At 43.4% G+C, this 19,187-nt stretch overlaps 2 protein-coding genes across 3 annotated transcripts in view; one reads left to right on the forward strand and one right to left on the reverse strand.

The window, feature by feature from the left end:
* Positions 1-254: 254 nt before the first annotated feature.
* On the forward strand, positions 255-4,109 carry LOC310775538 (transmembrane protein 42-like; the record flags this gene model as incomplete). The annotated part of the gene is made up of 3 exons (XM_083635705.1): positions 255-419; positions 1,674-1,820; positions 1,933-4,109. 3 exons carry the CDS (start codon positions 255-257, stop codon positions 2,071-2,073), a joined length of 453 nt encoding a protein of 150 aa, XP_083491831.1. The 3' UTR covers positions 2,074-4,109.
* Positions 4,110-4,862: 753 nt separating this feature from the next.
* LOC310784907 (palmitoyltransferase ZDHHC3-like) overlaps positions 4,863-19,187 on the reverse strand; it is a 34,769-nt gene continuing 20,444 nt past the window's right edge. Inside the window, exon 7 of one of the 2 annotated variants that reach the window (XM_083645937.1) lies at positions 4,863-6,962. In XM_083645937.1, coding sequence (XP_083502063.1) covers positions 6,756-6,962 — 207 coding nt within the window. In that variant the 3' untranslated portion in view covers positions 4,863-6,755. Of the gene's footprint in view, positions 6,963-9,775; positions 10,173-19,187 lie in introns of those variants that run through there. The other variant, XM_083645938.1, reaches the window with a different exon arrangement.

Genomic DNA, 19,187 nt, shown 5'->3' on the forward strand with positions numbered 1-19,187 from the left:
GGGGATAACACTGAAATGGCAGCACAGTCAATATAGCAGGTATCCTTCAAAGCTGTCTGGCAGCTACTTTATATGTATTATTTTAATTTTTGGCCTGGTACTTTGTAGATCAGTTTTATTTTGAAACTTCTTACCGGAAAGCACACTTTTTTGTGACAACACTATCAGTGGGCATCTCATTGATGTATATCTCTGGGATTGTGGATATGGGTTCTTGCCACTGAGAGGGAAACTGTGCTTCGCCCGCTTCGGACATGATTTCAGGGTGTTTGTACGCCTTGTTGGCGGGCTTTCTGGGCGCCGTGGCCTCCTCCTCCGCCAAGCTGTCGCTCGGTGCAGATTACCTGAGACACATGTGTGAGTCCGGGACGAGCAGCCTGTGGACCGGGGGAGACAGTGGAGCTACTACCTGTGACTGGGTGAGACCAGAGCAGAAGAGTTCCGACATCTCCATTCACTGAGCAGGCATATGTGACGCGCAGTGGACGGGCGGGCGAGCCTAGGTATCGAGCACACAAGATTGCTAGTGTAGAAGAGACAGTCTGGCTTGAAAGACTAACAGGAAGTGTAAACACAATCATAAGTTGTTGTTGTTTTTTTACCACAATCGGAAGTTCTGATTGTGTTTACACTTCCTGTGACTCATAAACCTAGTCTGACACATATGTGAGTCAAACTAGGTTTGACCAGGTGAGTCGGACTAGTTTGAGCAGGTAAAACAGCCAGCGTTTTGAACAGGAAGTTGTGACACAATGGGTCAAGTGGGCGGGGCTACATAAGGTGAATGCTCTGTGTGCAAGGGTGTAGGTATAGACAGTGCAGGCAGTGCGGTTGCACTGGGGCCCCTTTACAGAGCAGGCTCTCTATATTGGGCAGAGAACGGGCCCTTGCAAATGACTCAAAATGCCACCGCAGAAATACACGCCTGTGTTAAGAACACACATTAGATCTAAAGTGGTGCCATTTGCAATATATATTATATTTTTGTTAAATAGTCAGTAGCAATCTATAACAAAATGATATGCTTAAGTTATTACATAAAATCAACATTCCTCAACATGTTAAAGTCAGTAGTCATTTCAGAACCACATTGAAAGAGACCGCTCCCTCTCAGGTGCTGCTTAAATACTTGGACTGTCTGTTACCAGGTGTCAGAGCGCTATCCATGGTTCTGATAGCTTGCTCTATGACCCATCTATTTTCCCCATACAATAGAGCTCAACAGGAACACTACTTTTCGTGACGTAATTTGCCCCGGAAGTAAGTTCCACGTCCATTTTCTCCATAGACATTTAGATAAATCCAAATATAACAAGTTTTAAAGCTCGAACCAAGCCAACAAGTCTTCCAGAGAATCTTGAGTGACCATAAAACATTCGGTTTAAGCGGGAACAAAAAATAACGGAGAAAATGGTCTATGGAGAAAATGGGCGTGGAACTTACTTCCAGGGCAAATTACATCACGGAAAGTCACGTGCCTGTTGATCTCTATAGCCTAAATAACTCATTCAACTGTAAAATCCAACACGTTGGTAAAATATATAGCCTAATGCCTTGTGTGTGTGCTTGCGTGTCTGTACTTCGTAACTAGCATGTAGTAGGGCCCCATCAAAATTGCTTGCACTGGGGCCCCTCATGACTACCCTACGCCACTGTACTGTGTGTGTCTCCAGCTGCACGTCCCCTTGCGCCTGGTGTGTGGAGGCCTGCTGTTCACCTGTAACGCTGTGATGTGGACCTTGTTCTCCAAGGCTCTCCGCCTCTCCTCCTCTTCAGCCAGAGTCACCGTCACCACCACCGCCTCCAACTTCATCTGCTCTGTAAGCTCTCTCTCACAGGGACCTAGCACAACTTTAAAGGTCCCATTATATTTAGTGTTCCTTGGCATCTGCCCTTGATTTGACAGTATGTATCCTCCCTGTGTGCGTCCAGGCGATCCTGGGGAGGGTGATTTTCGGAGAGACCCACGCAGCTCTGTGGTGGGTGGGCATCTCTATCACTCTGTCTGGGCTGCTGGTGCTCCACGGATCCTCACCCCAGAGCCTCCCACTGGAGGAGGGCAAGGAGGATTGATGGAATGTAGCTTCAGCTCATCACATTTGACTGTTGCATAGGACTAATGGCTGGATGGTACTACAGTACTGGTTTGTATCTGCCATATTCCTGTCATATTCACCAGTTTCATGGTGAGACAGTGGGCACTTCCATGACACCCTCCCTCCCTGTTTCCAGCTGCCGGTTGCCTGTTTCCGCCCAGGACCGTTCATAGCGAAAGAGACTGAAAATAATCATAATAATTGTTGTGACTTTTGTACCTACCTATGTCTTGTAATGGAGCCCCCCAGCACAATAATTTCACACGTGCATAATTGTACAACGGGTGACAATATCTTGAATCTTGAAAGAGAGAGCCCGCTAAAGCTCCTTTCAATGACCAAATAATGTATAATAAGAGTTCTGGTTTGGATGTTTAGCCTTTGAAAATAAAAGCAGCCGCTATGCAACCACATACAATTTTTTAGCAATTCGGCTAAAATAAGGCCGTACCAGTGAATTGACATTCACGATTAAAAAACACGATTTCAGACGGCAGCCCTTCTTTATTGTCACACGAACACACTACAACACATGCATGCGGCCACTACACACGCTCATGCTGACGGTGGCCGGTGAAATATGTCCTCTGCATTTGACCCATCCAGGCTTGTCCTTTCTTCCAGGGGGCAGGCCAGGAGCAGTGGTCGCTATTTCTTTCCAGCGCCCGGGGACCTTCATTGGACCATCATTGGACCAACTTCAGATGTTGTCGACACTGGTCGGATGACGATCTTCTGCATGTTTTTAGTGGGGGGTTATGTACGGAGGAACCCCCTGGGGGGTACGGGGAGAACATGCAAACTCCACACAGAAAGGCCCTTTCGGGGGGGTACGGTGATGCAGTGGTAAGCGCTGTCGCCTCACAGCTCGAAGGTCCTGGGTTCGATTACCACCTGGGATGCTGTGAACGCTGAAGGAATGCGTGCCCGTCCGCATGTCCTCGAGTGCCCACCGCCCGGGTGGGGTCGTCAAAAGGGCCTTTCTGTGTGAAGTTTGCATGTTCTCCCCGTGCCTCCCGGGGGTTTCCTTCATATAGAAACCCCCTTCACAAAAACATGCAATATCATGGTTGCTAATGTGGTTCCTCCTCTGGTCGTTAAGGGCGCCTGTTCAGAGGGAGGGGAACTGGTTGGAATAGCGTGAACCTCCCACGTGCTATGTCCTACCGGTGAAGCTTCCTCTGTCAGGTGAAAAGAAGCGGCTGGCTAACTGCCCATGTCTCGGAGGAAGCATGGAGCCAGTTTCGGCTCTCCCCAGATGGGCAGAGGGTGGAGTAGCAACCAGGATAAATAAATTGGATTAGCACTAATGGGGGATAAAAATGGGATGAAAAATCAAAAAAAGAAAAGAAAAAAAAAAGGCCCTTTCGACAAGATAGCCCACCTGGGCAGTAGGCACTGAAGATATGGGGGGGTCACAACTCCAGCGCCCACAGCGTCCCAGGTGAGAATCGAACCCAGGACCTTCGAGCTGTTTTTGTAAAATATCGCCGCTATGCAACCACACAACTTTACTATTTTAGCCATTTCGGATGAAAGAAGTCATACGTTCCCACTCTTTGACAGTGGCGCGCACCTCCTTGCTAGTGAAAAATTTAAACAGGAAGTCGACAACCGGCTACCACTGAGAATACATTCAAAATGGTCTTATCTTACTGTTCAGACTGTGTGGCCGTAGGCTGTAAAATGTGTTTTTTCGAATATCAACAAGAGTGAATTTTACATCTATTTGGGTTAGGCACTAGTTAGGCATGATAGAGGGACTACTGATGTACACAACTGCATTGAGTTTTCCCCAATGCATTAACATTAGAATTTTTTAACAATATTTCAAAATGAGCTCATTTTACTGGTTGGACTCTGTGTAGCCGTAGGCGGTAAAATGTATTTATTCGAGTGAATTTACACATATTTGGGTTAGCCATTAGTTAGGCCTGATAGAGGGACTACTGATGTACATGACTGCATTGAATTTGCCCCAACGCATTAAAATGTGAATTTCTGAACAATATTTCAAAATGGGCTTATTTTACTGTTCGGACTCTGTGTGGCTCTAGGCTGTAAAATGTGTTTTTTCAAATATCAACAAGAGTGAATTTTACATGCATTTGATTTAGAGTGTAGTTTGCATGTGTATTTATTCAATTTGTGTGACATCACTTCAATTATTTTATCGATTTTTAATGACAGCTTTTATTCTGAAAAATCCTGATGGGAAGTCAGTAATTCCTGCTCATGGCACACTGGCGCTGAGAATCATGGATGTATGTCCAGGAAAAAGGTGAAGGTCTTTCCCAACTCACTCTTTGCTGTCCAGTGTATCAGAAACCGGATTAACGGAACTGAATGCCGTTTCACTCAAGTATGAATGTAAAATAGATGTGATTTCACAAAACTGTTATAGGGACTTGTATATGAATGTATCAGGACCCTTGTTGGACATGGACATGTACACCATTATATTGAAACCAGGCACTCTATGCAATAACTAACTTGTCATGTTGTACAGTTAGGATGTCTTACCAGCTCTATCACACTGACCAAATCTGTGTAAAACTCAATCGAGATCTTAGTTTCATGCTCTGAATATTTTACTGTAAATATCCACTAAACTGTGTAACTGCACAGATGCATTTGGTGGAAAAAAGTTAATTTGCTGTTTCCTAAATGATTATTCCTAATGAGGCCCCAGTGTATAGGAAAATACTCAACTATTTATGTCCACATTTTAGAACCTTCAAATAAAATCCAGGACATGATAAAACCCGTTTTATTAAAATGATGTAAACATGACAAAACATGAGTGGTCCCATGCTATCCAGCATCCATTTCGCAGTTAAAAGCCCTTTCTTACATAATACTCTCCTCCACAACGTCAAATACTGTTCATTTCCTAAATGGGCTCTAGAGTGGTACAGATGAAAATGGCAATGTAAGACAGAAATCAGAATTAGGCAGATAAGCAGATTTTAAACATATAGACACCCCCCATGGTAACTTACTTCACTTGTAAATGCCATGCTTAAAATAATAAAATAAAACTCAATGTTGTTAAGGCACACAGTGAGTGAATGAAACTGGATTAAAATCCACACAAAGAGGCATGCAGAGCACTACTGCATAGTGGTTGAGAGTGGCTCATGCTCCAGTGCCAGATTAGTGTCACTGTTAGTGGTGTTCTCCTGAGATAGCTTAACAGGCCCCTTTCAAATCCTCTTCGCCTCCTTGACAAATTTTGGTTCCAGCAACGGGAGCAATCTGTACAGACCTATCTGACCCAATCTATACAGAGACCTGATATGACCCAATCTGAGGAAAAATGGCTTGGCAGCACCTCCAGATTCTCTGTCAAGTCCTTCATTAACTCATTCTCCGCCATTGGCGTCATGGAACATCGTTTAAGAGACAACGCTTCCCCGCCATTGATGTCATCGGACGGCAATAAGTGTTTTCACCGTCATGTGATAGATGGCTCTCTTACTCACCTTGTGAAATAGTATAGCACGTCTAAAGGTGTACAGGATCGACCACGATTGTCTAACAAAACCAGGAAGCAGAAAAAAGCAATCAGAAAAGGTCCATAACACAGCTCCATGACATGGCTCAAACGCTGGTCCAGCAGCTTTTATCGATACGGGATTGGACTCCATTACAGTGGGGGGGCAGCCTGTCACTCAAACGTGAAGGATTTTGTTTTCACCAAGCACCACGCAACATTTCCACAAGTCACTTGTCCCCAGGAAATAGTAATCCAGTTCCTAAAATCTTGACGGCGTGTAAATTTGAGCCGGTAGATTGCTCCTGACATACAGTAGCCTACACAGACAACCAGTCGCCCCCCGTGCAAGACGAACGTGCGACCCGGGCTTCCCCCTCTCATAGCGGGGTGAATCTCTTTCTCACACCGGTGTTACGGTAAAAGCTGTGTGAGTTTGACCGTAAGGGGAAACAAAATCATTATGGGGTTCATAGTCGAGTATAACACCGCCAGTATCCGCCATCAAAGGCATTTATTCGGGTCAGGAGCCGTGAAAATGACTTAATTTACAAAAATGCCTTTTCCTCCACTTTCTGGTCAGAGACTGCTGTTTTTGGTGAAAACGACCTACATTCAGGTGTCGATAACTAAAGAACAGATGAAGGTAGAATCAAACTTTTTTTCCATACGAAAGTCGAGGCTCTCTTCTTTCTTTTGGAATATTCAGTCTTTACGTAGTCAGAAGAAAATATTCTTTGGGTCTTGGAAAATTAATGAAAATTATCAAAAACCCTGGCGGTGGCTCGTGACTTTTTCTGAAAAACTGGCGGAGAATGAGTTAAGTAAATCTAATAAAGCATGAATTGATTTCCACATGGGATTATTAGTTTCCCTCCTACTTAAGAGTCTACAATGACATTACAATTACAAAAAGTGTAGTCGCTAAAGGATATCTTAAAATAAAAATTCATTGCCTTGTACAAATTGAAAAAGGCTGGATTTACATGGGAAGAGAAAAACAGACGTGGCAAACATCTGATACTGTCATGGGGGGATAAGGGAAAATGCCAAGTTGTTTCTCCATATTTATGCAGCCCTGATAAGGTCTGACATGCACCACGAAGGGTTCAAATTGGAAAGCGCGGCCGCTCTGACAAAATGTCTTCCTGACTGCAGTGCTGCTAGGTGAGCGGTATCTCGATGACGTCCTCCTCGATGATCTCCCCCTGCGGGACCATGACGTGGTCTGGAGGGCTCCTCCTGCAGCTGAGCCCGGTGAAGGGGCTGCACCACGACAGGGAGAATGGGCCGCCGAACGCCGTCTGCATGGCCTCCCAACACGGCACCTTGGCCCACTTCCCCGTCTCCCCCTTCAGACGCTCAATTCCCTGGGGAAGACAAGACAGTGAGGGTCTGAGGTGAAAGGAATGGAGCTGGGATGTCAGTCATCCACATGCAATGACCACACTATAACAATATTGACGATGATACTAAAACTAACACATGATTATTTTGCTCATTTTTGGGCCAGACGCTCAGACACAAATTAAGTCTAGAAGCCTTTGTTAATTTAAAATGCCTTTTTTTTGTTAGCGATGATTCATTTGTTTTCCAAGAAACTCACCCAAATTTGAACAAAATACGGTACAAAATGACACAATAGCTGTCACATGCACCTTTGGATGAGTGAACAGCGAGCGAATGCTCAAAAAAACGGTGCATGCATCATGCCGTTAGCTCACTCATTCAGTTATTAACATTTGGTTGGATCCATGAAAGCAAAACAAAGGAAAAGGAAAGAGTCCGTGCCGACTAACTTGGGCCTTCTGATTCAAAGCTGCATGCGTGATGTGTTAAGCTTGATGGAACGGCTCTACCTGTTGCAAGCTTACCTGCGTCAAGATTTAAAGGGTTGTCTGCTTCAGAAGCTATTGGCACACTAACCAACCAAAGTAAATGCATGAAAGTCGAGAAGACGTTGCATTGGAGAGAGACAGATTCCAGACAGTATGATGGCAGTAGAATGAAAGAAGGGGAGATTGAAAATTGACAATGAAGGATGTGACAGACACATGGGAACAATGAAAGGATTGTATGTAGGAAAAGTATAAGACTGGGTAACCTCTTTAACCGAACAGATTCAACATACCATAATAATACGTCAGGAGAAACAAAAAATAATGTTTTTTGAGTATAATCGTGAAATCATATCTCAGCCCCCTCCACAAAGTGGAAAAAAATACACCTCAGAAACGAAAACACACAAACAGAAAAAAGTGGCTTTGCAACCGAGAAGTATTTATTCTCTCTGCGCATGTGCTGAAATACTTTCAGAATATTTAGAAAGACTTAAAATTTCTGTTAAAAAAAACATCTTCAACATCACTCTCACCAGCAGGACTTGTCAGCATCATACCAGCAGTGTTTCATCTACAATACTATGCTAGCCTTCATCTGTACTGTACCATGCATTCAGATAACAAAGGATACATACGATATCATGTAAACAAAGAGGAGGATAAAAAAATGCACACTGTAGAACAGAGAGCAGTTCACACAGGATCAAATCTTAAACATAAAGGATAGATACAAAGTGCAAATCAAATCAGCCATGTAGTAATAGCAGTTATGCAAAGTGAATGGTGACAGTTGAGTTTGTTAATAGTTTGTTAAATGCTTCATGTTTTGTTATAGTGCAGACACAGTCCAGCTACTATCCTGCTGCTGCATTAAGAATTGGATGCCAGGCAGATTTGTACATTTATTATTATGCTGGTTCCCTTTGACTCACAGTCACACAGATTGGTATACCTTCTCCAGCAAAGACCATTTTCACACAGAAGCGTGTCCTTGTTGAATTTCATGTCAAACCTTTCCAAAGACAATGTGTATTTTCAAAGGCTAAATTTGGCACAAGTTGACAACATCAAAACACCACACACCGCCATGGCTAATCATTGGTCTGTAGAACACAAGGGGCTGCTTCAGTGGCAAGTGTTCATGCAGAAACAGATGGTGATCGTGCTACTGTGGGAGGCCAGAGCTTCCTTTGAAACCAGGTGTATATATATATATATATATATATATATATATATATATATATATATATATATATATATATATATTAGGGCTGTGAATCTTCACTGGCCTCACGATTCGATTACGATTCAGAGGGCTACGATTCGATTCGAGTACGATTATCGATGCATCTCGATGCATCTTAAATCGATGCATCACTTTTTTCCGTAATACATGATTTATTTTTTCTCACTTTCTTTTTTCTCACTGTGTGGCTACTTTTAAAATAAAAGTGCATTTGGAATTGCATTGTATTATGATCCATAATTAAAATAAACAACTGCATGTACTTCCATTATATTTTATTTGATTATATATATTTTTTTTTATCATCGATTTTTGACATTTGTGAATCGATGCAGAATCGTGCACGTCCGCATCGCGATGAATCTTATAATCGATTATTTTTGACACCCCTAATATATATATATATACCGGTATATACACACAGTATATATATATGTATATATATGTATATATATATATATATATATATATATATATATATATATATACTGTATATATACATCCTCTTTTCCTTTTTGTTAAGAGCTTCGCTAAGTACAATCAACCTTGTTTGCACTTGATTGAACACTTGATTTCATTTGCACATTGAGCAATTACATGAATGTGTTGATTGTAAGAATGTAAGACTTGTCACGACCAAAGCAAGTTCGATTCATTCTGCTTGGTGACACAAACAAAAATAACATCCTGGCTTAATTTCTAACAAATCTCTTCCCTCCAACAATGGCTTTGTTCGTGTCAAGCATGTATCAGACAGGAATCAGAGATACTTTTCCAGACTTGAGCAAACTGAAGGCAATCATTTAGTTTGAAATATTGAGGAATTTGCAGCAATGTTTTTGGCCTTGCATGTGGTAACGTCAGTTACATGTGAGCCTGTAAAGGTAGGCTGAAAGCACCACATTTTAATACTTGATATGAAAATGTTGATTTTGCTCATGTCTGGAACATCCTACAGACCAGCGTCTGACTGACGAGTGGAAAGCTTCAGGAAAAGCAAGAGTAAACACAAGACAAGAGAAGGCTTCTATTCAGAAACAGAAAAGATAAATCAGAAAAACACACACATTAATCACAGAGTGTTTTGCAAACAGGATTTCACAGGCTGAAATAGTTTATTTTTCTCTGCAACTCGGCTCATTAAAGGCAAAAGCAAAATAAAAGTAGAGCACACTCTCTTGGCAACACAAAAAAGCAGATGAAAAGCTGTCCATGGTTAGTGTGGGAGTTACAGTACAATCATGTTCAGCATTGGGAGCAGAGGGGACCGCCTCGCAGAGCTCAGTGGGGCTGGGCCGGGCCGGAGGGGCGTGGTCTCAGTTTGGCTGCTTCCCTCACACCACATACTGGTAGGTCTCAGCCTTGCCATGGTCAGGGGTGGAGAAAGGGCTAAACCACAATACGGAGAAAGGGTGTCCAAATACCGCCCTCATGTTCATCCACTTAGTTTTTTTAGCCCATCTTCTCTCTTCCTTTTTCAACTGCTCTATGCCCTGAAAACGAGAGACAACCAGACTTCAGTGGGTGTTGCCTTTGTGACCCGGTCAGCGATGCCAGACCACATTAAATGCCTTGTTGCTTTGGTTTTCTGCGGTGGCACCTGTTCAAATCCCTGTTCTCTTCAACCTAGGAAATATGAGAAGTAAACAATGGTGCTCCTGAGCAACAACTAGGGCACAAACCCCAATGTTTCTGGTTTCAATTGATTTCTCTACAAGGGTAATGTGACTGTATTATAATGTCTTGCTTGTGTTCGGTTCTATTTCACACGGCTTGCTGTACAGTCTCCAATATGTGGGGAGAAAAAGCCTCCCTTCTCACTTAAATGTCCCATAACTGTCCTGGAGTTGCAGACAAAAAATGTTAGAAGCAGTAAAGGGGTTATTTCAGAGTGGTTTGGTGAACTACAACACACAGGCACACCAATATCTAAGACTAGGCTAAATGATTTTTAGCATGGCACCAAACTTTAGAGAGGAGATACTAGCCGCTTTCACACACAGATCGTGCAAAATTGCAGTTCAGAAGGCCCGCAAAGCTGGCAGCCTCACCACAGAAATTGCTTTCACACACAGCCAAGCAGCACCGCCACATTCCCGTCCTGGGGTGTGCTTTCAGGTGACAGCCACCGCTCCCAGATTGAAAGGCGAGCAGAGGCATTTCCACCCAGCTCCTCCTAGCCCAAATTAATATTTTCATAGGTTAGCGTAGCCTAGGCTACTGTATGATAAACTAATTCATTCAACAACCAAACATCACCGATGTATGCTAGCCAACGACATGCAGCTGCGGTCGTTAAGGATCAAACTGATAAAACACGAAAGTGTTGTCCACATGCAGCATGGTAACAAGGCTTTCAATATTCATCTGATCGACTTTATGGATCACAGATGCACCATGTAGCTTATTAGGTACAAGGCTAATTCTTATCTTTTGGTTCCAGTTTTTTGTAAAGCAAATTATTCCCATGAAAATCAACTAATTAGCGTCCGTTCTGAAAGACGACGCCCGCATATCAAACAGCTGCAGTCGTTCGTCGGGGGAATAGTATAGGCTATAAATCCACATGACTACTATAACGTTAGTAGTTTTTGTAAGGGAATGCACAACTGGCTAGCTAGACAGATTGCAGTTCTGGAGCTGGTTTCCAGAGGGAATATCCTCAGACCAACTCGCCAAAGACAGCTATAATAGTCCTCTGAAGCTTATTATTATATCCATTAATTTTACCTACTTGTCAACATCGTTTGAGCATAAAGCCTAACCTACTTACTAGGCACGGAGCATTCCTCCTGGCCGCTTCTTTTTTTACTCTCGCCTTTCTTGCTGCATGAGGTGGTTTAGCCCTGTATTTTTTTTATGAATGAGCTGACCATTGGCACCGTTCCGGCTTGCCGCTCCTACGCTTTCAGGTGGAGGCGGGTTGCAGGGTAACCCGGCGCTGTGACTAGGTCCACTGGCGGAACGAAAGGTGTACAACAATTACCCACCAACCCGCGTCCACAACTTTCACATGGGAGGCGTGGATCCTATTTTCCGTGCATTTTGCGGCTTTCAAGGACGGTGTGAAAGCGGCTACTGATTCCTTCTTCCACTGATACATGGACACATTTTAAAAATACATTTCCACTGTTCAAGTACACTACAAAAAGCGGAACCTCAGCCTGACTCCATGAGCAGAAGCCTGACTCCATGAGCAGATAATTTAAGCACTGGGAAGAGGAAATAATAAGGCGACTCAGCCTACAGGTTAGACAAGCAGCAAAGGCCTCGACTTGCACGCCAAGAGACCGAGGCAGGAATGCTGCTTCTATGCAGGAAGCTGCTGGCAGCAACTGGTGCTGGTGTGTGTTGTTGCAAGGAGTGACCATAGGATGAACTTTTGCTCAACCAGCTGCAGCAAAGGGGGCAAGGCTGACTGGAGGAGAGGAGACTTAAATTAAAATGCTATTCACCTACTTTTTTTTATATATATATTCTGTGTGCACTGAAGTCACCATGTTATAGCCATATGTCACATAAAGAGCACGGATTGAATTATATGATTGAAATGCATTGTGTTGACAAATGAAGGATTTATCAGTAGCATGATGAAACATCATGGAAAGTTGAAAAAGCATAATGTACTGACTGAGGGTAGTGAAGATGTGACATTGCTTTTAAAGTGTGGTAAATGTAATCTCAAAATTGGATGTATATTACATGTGAAATGTTTAAAGATGGGATAGTGTGAGACATCAGTGTGATATCAGGGGCTGATTAGAATTGAACTGCACACATCTCAAGGGTTATCGCTCTCCTGCCTCCGTTATCGTAGAACTTGAGCCAAACGGGACGCCCCGTTGTTTCTCGATAGAGAAACAGATTACTTCTATAGGAAAAGAAAAAGAAAAATAATTTAGTTTCTCGATAGAGAAACGGATTATTTCTATAAGAAAAGAAAAAGAAAAACATTCCGTTTCTCGATAGAGAAACCAATTATTTCTATAGGAAAACTAAAAGAAAACTCATTCAGTTTCTTGATAGAGAAACAGATTATTTCCATAGGGGAAACCATTCAGTTTTCTCAAACAGAGAAACTGATCATCAAAAAGAACTGAACGAGCAATTCAACGAGCAAATCAACGAGCATTACTCCTTGCTCAAAAAGAACTGAATACTCTCTCAACGAGCAATACTCGTTCACAAGGACCTGAATCATCTTTCAATGAGCAATACTCGTTCACAAGGAACTGAATCCTTTTTCAACAAGCAATACTCGTTCAAAAGGAACTGAATCCTCTCTCAACGAGCCATACTCGTTCAAAAGAACTGAATCCTCATTCAACGAGCAATACTCGTTCAAACGAATCCTCTTTCAACGAGCAATACTCATTCACAAGGAACTAAATCCTCATTCAACGAGCAATACTTGTTCAAAAAGAACTGAATTCTCTTTCAACGAGCCATACTCTGTCAAAAAGAACTGAATTCTCTTTCAACGAGCCATACTCGTTGGTTAAAAAGAAAAATCCTCTTTCAACGAGCAATACTCGGTCAAAAGGAACTGAATTATCTCTCTCAACGAGCAATACTCGGTCAAAAGAATTGATCTATCATTCAAAGAGCCCTCTCGTTGTTCAGAGGACTGAATCACTATTTGCTTTATGAGAGTGCCCCGTAGAGACTGGAATATCATTTTAAGCCAATGGGGATGTTTACCAAGAGGATGTATATTGGACAATAATGGTTTGGTATACATAAAACCTAGTAACACACCCCTGGATTTTTATTTATTTATTTTTCTTTTTCAAAACATTTTTGAGAAGGGTCCACAAATCCTATAAGGTAAGAGGCATGATTTTGGGTTAAGCAAATAGCCTCCTCCATGCATGTAGAAAGGACAGAATGATCTCGGGCCTCAGCTCGTTCACAAAATATGTACTGGGTAATTCTACTATCTAGGTTAGTAAATGCTTTCACCCTGGAGGGGAAAAGTGCCATCGGGCCACCTGTATCGGTAGAATGCCTACCCAATGCTCAGGGAGGAGGGGATAGAGGTCCTAGATTAAGACTTGGAGGTGTACAAAGGATTGACATGTCGTTTACTCATCAGGGAACTTACATGCATGCCTTTGCTCTGGGTATTTCTAGTCGTATGGGATAGCCTTCTATTAGGTAGAGATCCGCTGGTTATCACGATTTCTCACCTCCGTGATTCACGAGTGCTCCGATGAGTCATGACGCTATTTTAACTCTCAGAGGAGGGGTCATGGGTCAGAGGTCACTCGCAAATCATCAGTGTTCTCAAAAAGTGAAGACAGCCGCTAACATGCTAACCTTGCAAGCCAGCTGGATTCTGCGTCAGGTTACTAACATGCAAGGTTGGATCACATTTTCAAACTGAAGTTACCAGTTAGATATTAAAGCAGCTACTGGGAACTAGAGACCGACCGATAAGGATTTTTCTGACCGATACCGATTACCGATTTTAGAGAGGAGGAAAATCACTGATAACCGATATGGCGGCCGATAGTGAATGTTTGAGCTGGAATGAAAACAGACCTTTTTCTATGTGGATTGTGCACAGATTTTGCACCGATATGACTATGCAAAGGTACAGCCCGCCACGTCGTGACGTACGTCGTCATAACAACAACACATAATTTCTCAAGCTGGCTTGCCTATCTCCTTCGGTACGTAGGTTACTCGTCTCATCTGCAGAATGAAATGTTCAACAGCTTGCTGCCTGATCTGCTGCTCATATTGGGCACATTCTTGTCAAATATGTATTTGATAGTCCAGATTCTTCCTTTGCTGTGATATCCTCCTGTTCTGAGAAGCACCGACCTCCCTCTGTGGGGTAGCTGAAGCGCAAGAGATTTCCTCCTTCAATGTATTTGATAGTAACACCAAAGTAAAACCAGAAATCCCAATATCGCAGGTGGTGTTGCTCCATGGTTTGTGTTTTGCGGATTCACTTGTGTTGTTCAGTCAGCCCTCAGCCAGGCAAGAAGCCTGCTGAAGAGCGAGAGATTTCCCTTCTCTATTCTGTCCAATAGACAAGTGAATGTTTCGACCACGTGACATTGTTCAGAAAGTTTGGTGCGCTTGACAAATTGCTGTGTGAAAGCGAACCGGACCAAATGAAAATTGCAACAATGTTGTAACTTCACCCCCCCGAATCGCACCGAGTCCAAAAGCGTATATGTGAAAGCGACCTAAAACATGAACTGTGCCCTTCATTCTGCTAACGTCACTCACGTTGTAATGTGTTACTGAGACAAAATTGGCGATTGTGGTGATTAGTGAACTGAAGCATTAAAAAGGCGACTCGTTTAGTCAGAGGCACGGGGGAAACTTTTTGAGTTGAAACTGAAAGGGGCAATGAGATGCGGCCGGCGATTGTCTATTAACGTTTCCAGTGGCAGTAACGTTAAAGTCGAACTGAACCTGTTTCGTCACGTGCATAATGAGTCCATTTGAGACTGAAAACATAGTTTGTCTAAGATGACAGGTTGAGAGGCGGGTCATAGTATCATGTCGATGATTTTATTTGACAATTCTGGAGACTGGATTGGGCTTTGGCCAATCCTGGCGTGTTCCGCCTCCAAATCGAGTGGGATTCAGTGTGTTGCGGCGCTCCCCTCGGGAAGAGCCTTTTGACGAGAGGAGCGGAGCTCAGCGAGCCGCAGGCAACCAGCTGCCTTCGTGTTGCCGAGCGGAGAGTGCAGCACGTCGGCCTGGAATCTCCGAGGTGCAACCCCTGACAACCAAGCTCTCAGATGCGCGCGCCATTATCGCTGCTGTAACGATACGATATCCCTGGAATGCGTTTTAATGAGCCAGTTACATTTCTTTGCATTCTTAGAGATTATACTTTTTGTTTTTTTGTTCATGTTTCTAACAACTGGCCAAGTTAGTAGTTAGTTTATGGGATAGGAATTCTGGCAGATGACAGGCACTATAGGCGCCATTTTCGACTTCATTTGGAAGAGAAAATTATCCAGAAATGAAATTGATGAATGAAATTTGATTGACAGCTGCATTTCGTGATATGATTGGTTGAAATGGGGTAGAAATATGATAGTACAAGGTGACGTCAGCAAACTGTAAATTACTGTTATCAATGAAATCTTTAAAAACAAACTTTTGATGTGAAAAAGTGTGAAAAACTAAAGAAATTAGATTGTTGTGATTTGTTTTGCATACATTATTAAATAGGTGCACTGCATACCCAGGTATTTGAACTAAAAGAAAAGAAAAGTCATTCTTGGGTTCAGCTCGACTTTAACAGTTATTTATTTCATGAACTAGTTAGCAGCAGCTTGAGCTTACCGACCGTGACATGTGGAAAAAAACTCAGCTGATCGATGCTGCTTTGGTGAGCGCGAGACCAAGGAGGAGGAAAGCAGCAGGCTGCCTGCAACTGCTGTCTGAGGGAGTGCAGACTAGAGGACTGATGCTGCCTGCAACTGCTGTCTGAGGAAGTGCAGACTAGAGGACTAACTGCTGTCTGAGGGAGTGCAGACTAGAGGACTGATGCTGTCTGAGGGAGTGCAGACTAGAGGACTGATATCTCTGCTGTCTGAGGGAGTGCAGACTAGAGGACTGATATCTCTGCTGTCTGAGGGAGTGCAGACTAGAGGACTTGCTGTCTGAGGGAGTGCAGACTAGAGGACTGATATCTGAGACTGATGAGATGAGGGTGATCAGACTGCAGAAGGGCCGTGAGCTCTGCTGGACAAAGTAGCCTATGTGATTATTACACTAGGTTAAAACCACACCAACAACACGTGTGCTTTGTGTATACCGGTATATATTTTTTCATATCGGCAAACATTTTAGCCGATACAGATATGACGTTTGAGGGGCAAATGAGGCCATATCGGTATGCCGATATATCGGTATGCCGATATACTGTATATCATTCGGTCGGTCTCTACTGGGAAATTAAATTTTGTGTTGATTGTTGCTGCACTGATTTCTCGGAAGCATGTCGTTTCCATGAAAGCACACGTCACTTCCGCCCTACTATAGATGGGTCACCGCAGGCTGCGCCAATTCTAACAACTGGTAGCAGCAAGTCTCTTAAATGCAAATGGTCACCTCTCCCCAAGTTAGGGTTAATACTCCTGTCAGTGCCCCTGACCAAGGCACTGGCAAAAGAACTGGAGTTGGTCCCCGGGCGCTGCACTGCGGCTGCCCACTGCTCCTAGTTCTAGGAAGGTTCCTAGTAGAGGATGGGTCAAATGCAGAGGATGAATTTCCCCACGGGGATAAATAAATAAAGGATAACTTAAGTCTCGTTACTCCCACCCCCCCCCCCCCCCCGCCCACTTGTTTTCTTCTTCAAGCAGGCTTTAAGCGGGTTAAATGCTGACCTAGCAAGCTAACTTGAAATAGAGATTGTGAGTTCCCAAACTCCACACAAACCACACATATAAACACAAAGCTACCCCTTGTTAGCTCAATACTCAATACAGTTGAAGCTAAGATATTCCATAAAAAAAGCTAATCGCTCCCTGGCCGCTTAAATAAGTTTATGTTGCCAAATCTCGCGAGTGTGTTGCTGAGACAAACAGGTATTTTTATTTTAAATGAATAGAAATTATTTTCCTGAACAGTACACAAACAAAAACACAAACAAAACACACAAACTGGCTCAGACACAGGGAAAAAAAGTATAAAAAATGATCAACATTCAATATTACAATGTAGTGCTACAAGCCGCTTAAGATGCTTATGTACTTATAAGAGATATTGTCAAAGGGATCCCACACCAGGGGTCCACGAGCAACCAGCCGGGCGAGTCACCTGTCACCCCTAACCTCATCAAGGTAGGCCAGGAACAGGTCCCAGATGGCAGAGAACCTTTTGAGTGAGTTGGTCCTCAGGAACCTAAATCTCATCATCCGTATAACCGAGGTCAACCATATTTGAAAAGAAGGTGAAGAGGGGGATTTCCATTCTTTCAAGATTAGTTTCTTGGCAACAGTTGCCTGCGTCAGAGACTGCTGCACAGCTGTAGGGAAGTTCAGAGAGGACTCAGAGCAGCCGAAGATGGTGAGTTCTGCCTCCGGCTGAAGGGTTATTTTGTAGGCCTTAGCCCCCGTTCACACTATACGCCAGGGGTTCCCAACCTTTTTTGGCTCGTGACCCTACTTTGATGTCGCAAAAATCTACTGACCCACAACATTCAAATTCCGGTGCACCATCGATACTATGATATTGATAATCGTCACGCCGGCATTCCACTGGTTGCATTGCGTTGCTTTGCGGCTGATCTCCGGTTTTACTCCGTGCTCTGTGCTGCGGCAACACTCACTGGCTGCGTGTAGAGCACGTCACGGCTCAGCTGCGCCAGACAGCTAGAGTGACGAGACCGACAGGTTATCACTGTAAAATCGAGCGAGACAATTTGTATGTGGGATAAATACAACGACAAACAGGCAGAAGATCATTGTTCCCAACTGGAGGAGCAGAGGAGGGGTGGACTTGCTTGGTGTTGTCCTTGTAAAAAGGATGTGTTGTGTCATATATTATTTTGTGGTTTTCCACTTCAATTATGAACTTTTCCTCATACATATTTGTCCTCTGGCTTGATATTGAATGCTGTAAACACCTCTGCCCTGTTGATTTCATGCCTGGCTCCGCCCAACTTGCTGCGCTTTGCTCCGTCATCCGTGAAAAATAGAACCCTTGTGTATCTTTTTCGGAGAGCTCCGGATCGTCGGAGCTGGGACGGAGTAGACACGCAACGCAGCGGAGTAGGTGGGAGTTGACACAATGATTAGAGTGGAAACGTATCGGCTCCGATGCCGTACCGCAGCGCAGACGGACCGAACACGGACCTAGTGGAATGTAGGCGTCAGTGATGTCACATAGTATGCTTCTTCCCCCCCCATAATTCTGACTTTAATCTGAGAATTTTGACTTTAATCTCAAAACTAACTTTTTTCTCAAAATTCTGACAGTAACTCGGAATTCTGACTTTAATCTCAGAATTCTGACTTTATTCTCAGAATCCTGATTTAAAGTTATAATCTCAAAGACTTTCCTTACCAAAAGCAGCAATGTCTACATAGTGCAGAAACAAACAAGTAGGCTATCTTTCTTTGCCTTGTACATTTTCTTCCAAATGTTTGTTTGTACTGTATATTCAAGAAAAAATAGCTCTGGTATCGGATAATATCGATATCGGCAGATATCCAAATTCAGGTATCGGAATCGGAAACAAAAAAAATGTGGATCGGTACATCCATAAAGTAAATTTGATCCGAACCAAAGTGACACGTATCGTGTGAAACCTCCCCCGGACCAAACGAGGCTGTTTGGTCCGAGGAAAAGAGGTGGTCTCGGCCCGATTCAAAGTAACTGCACCATGGTGCGGTTCGCTTGCAGTGTGAAAGCATTTTTCGGATAGTTCTGACTTTCGGACCAATTACAGAAAGTTTTGCCAGGCTATTATGAGAGGGATCATGAAAAATGAGCCACGGGAGCACATTGCGAGAGGAGGAGAGCAAGTT

This window comes from Poromitra crassiceps (assembly GCF_964638095.1).
Source record: "Poromitra crassiceps genome assembly, chromosome: 1".
Taxonomy (NCBI): domain Eukaryota; kingdom Metazoa; phylum Chordata; class Actinopteri; order Beryciformes; family Melamphaidae; genus Poromitra; species Poromitra crassiceps.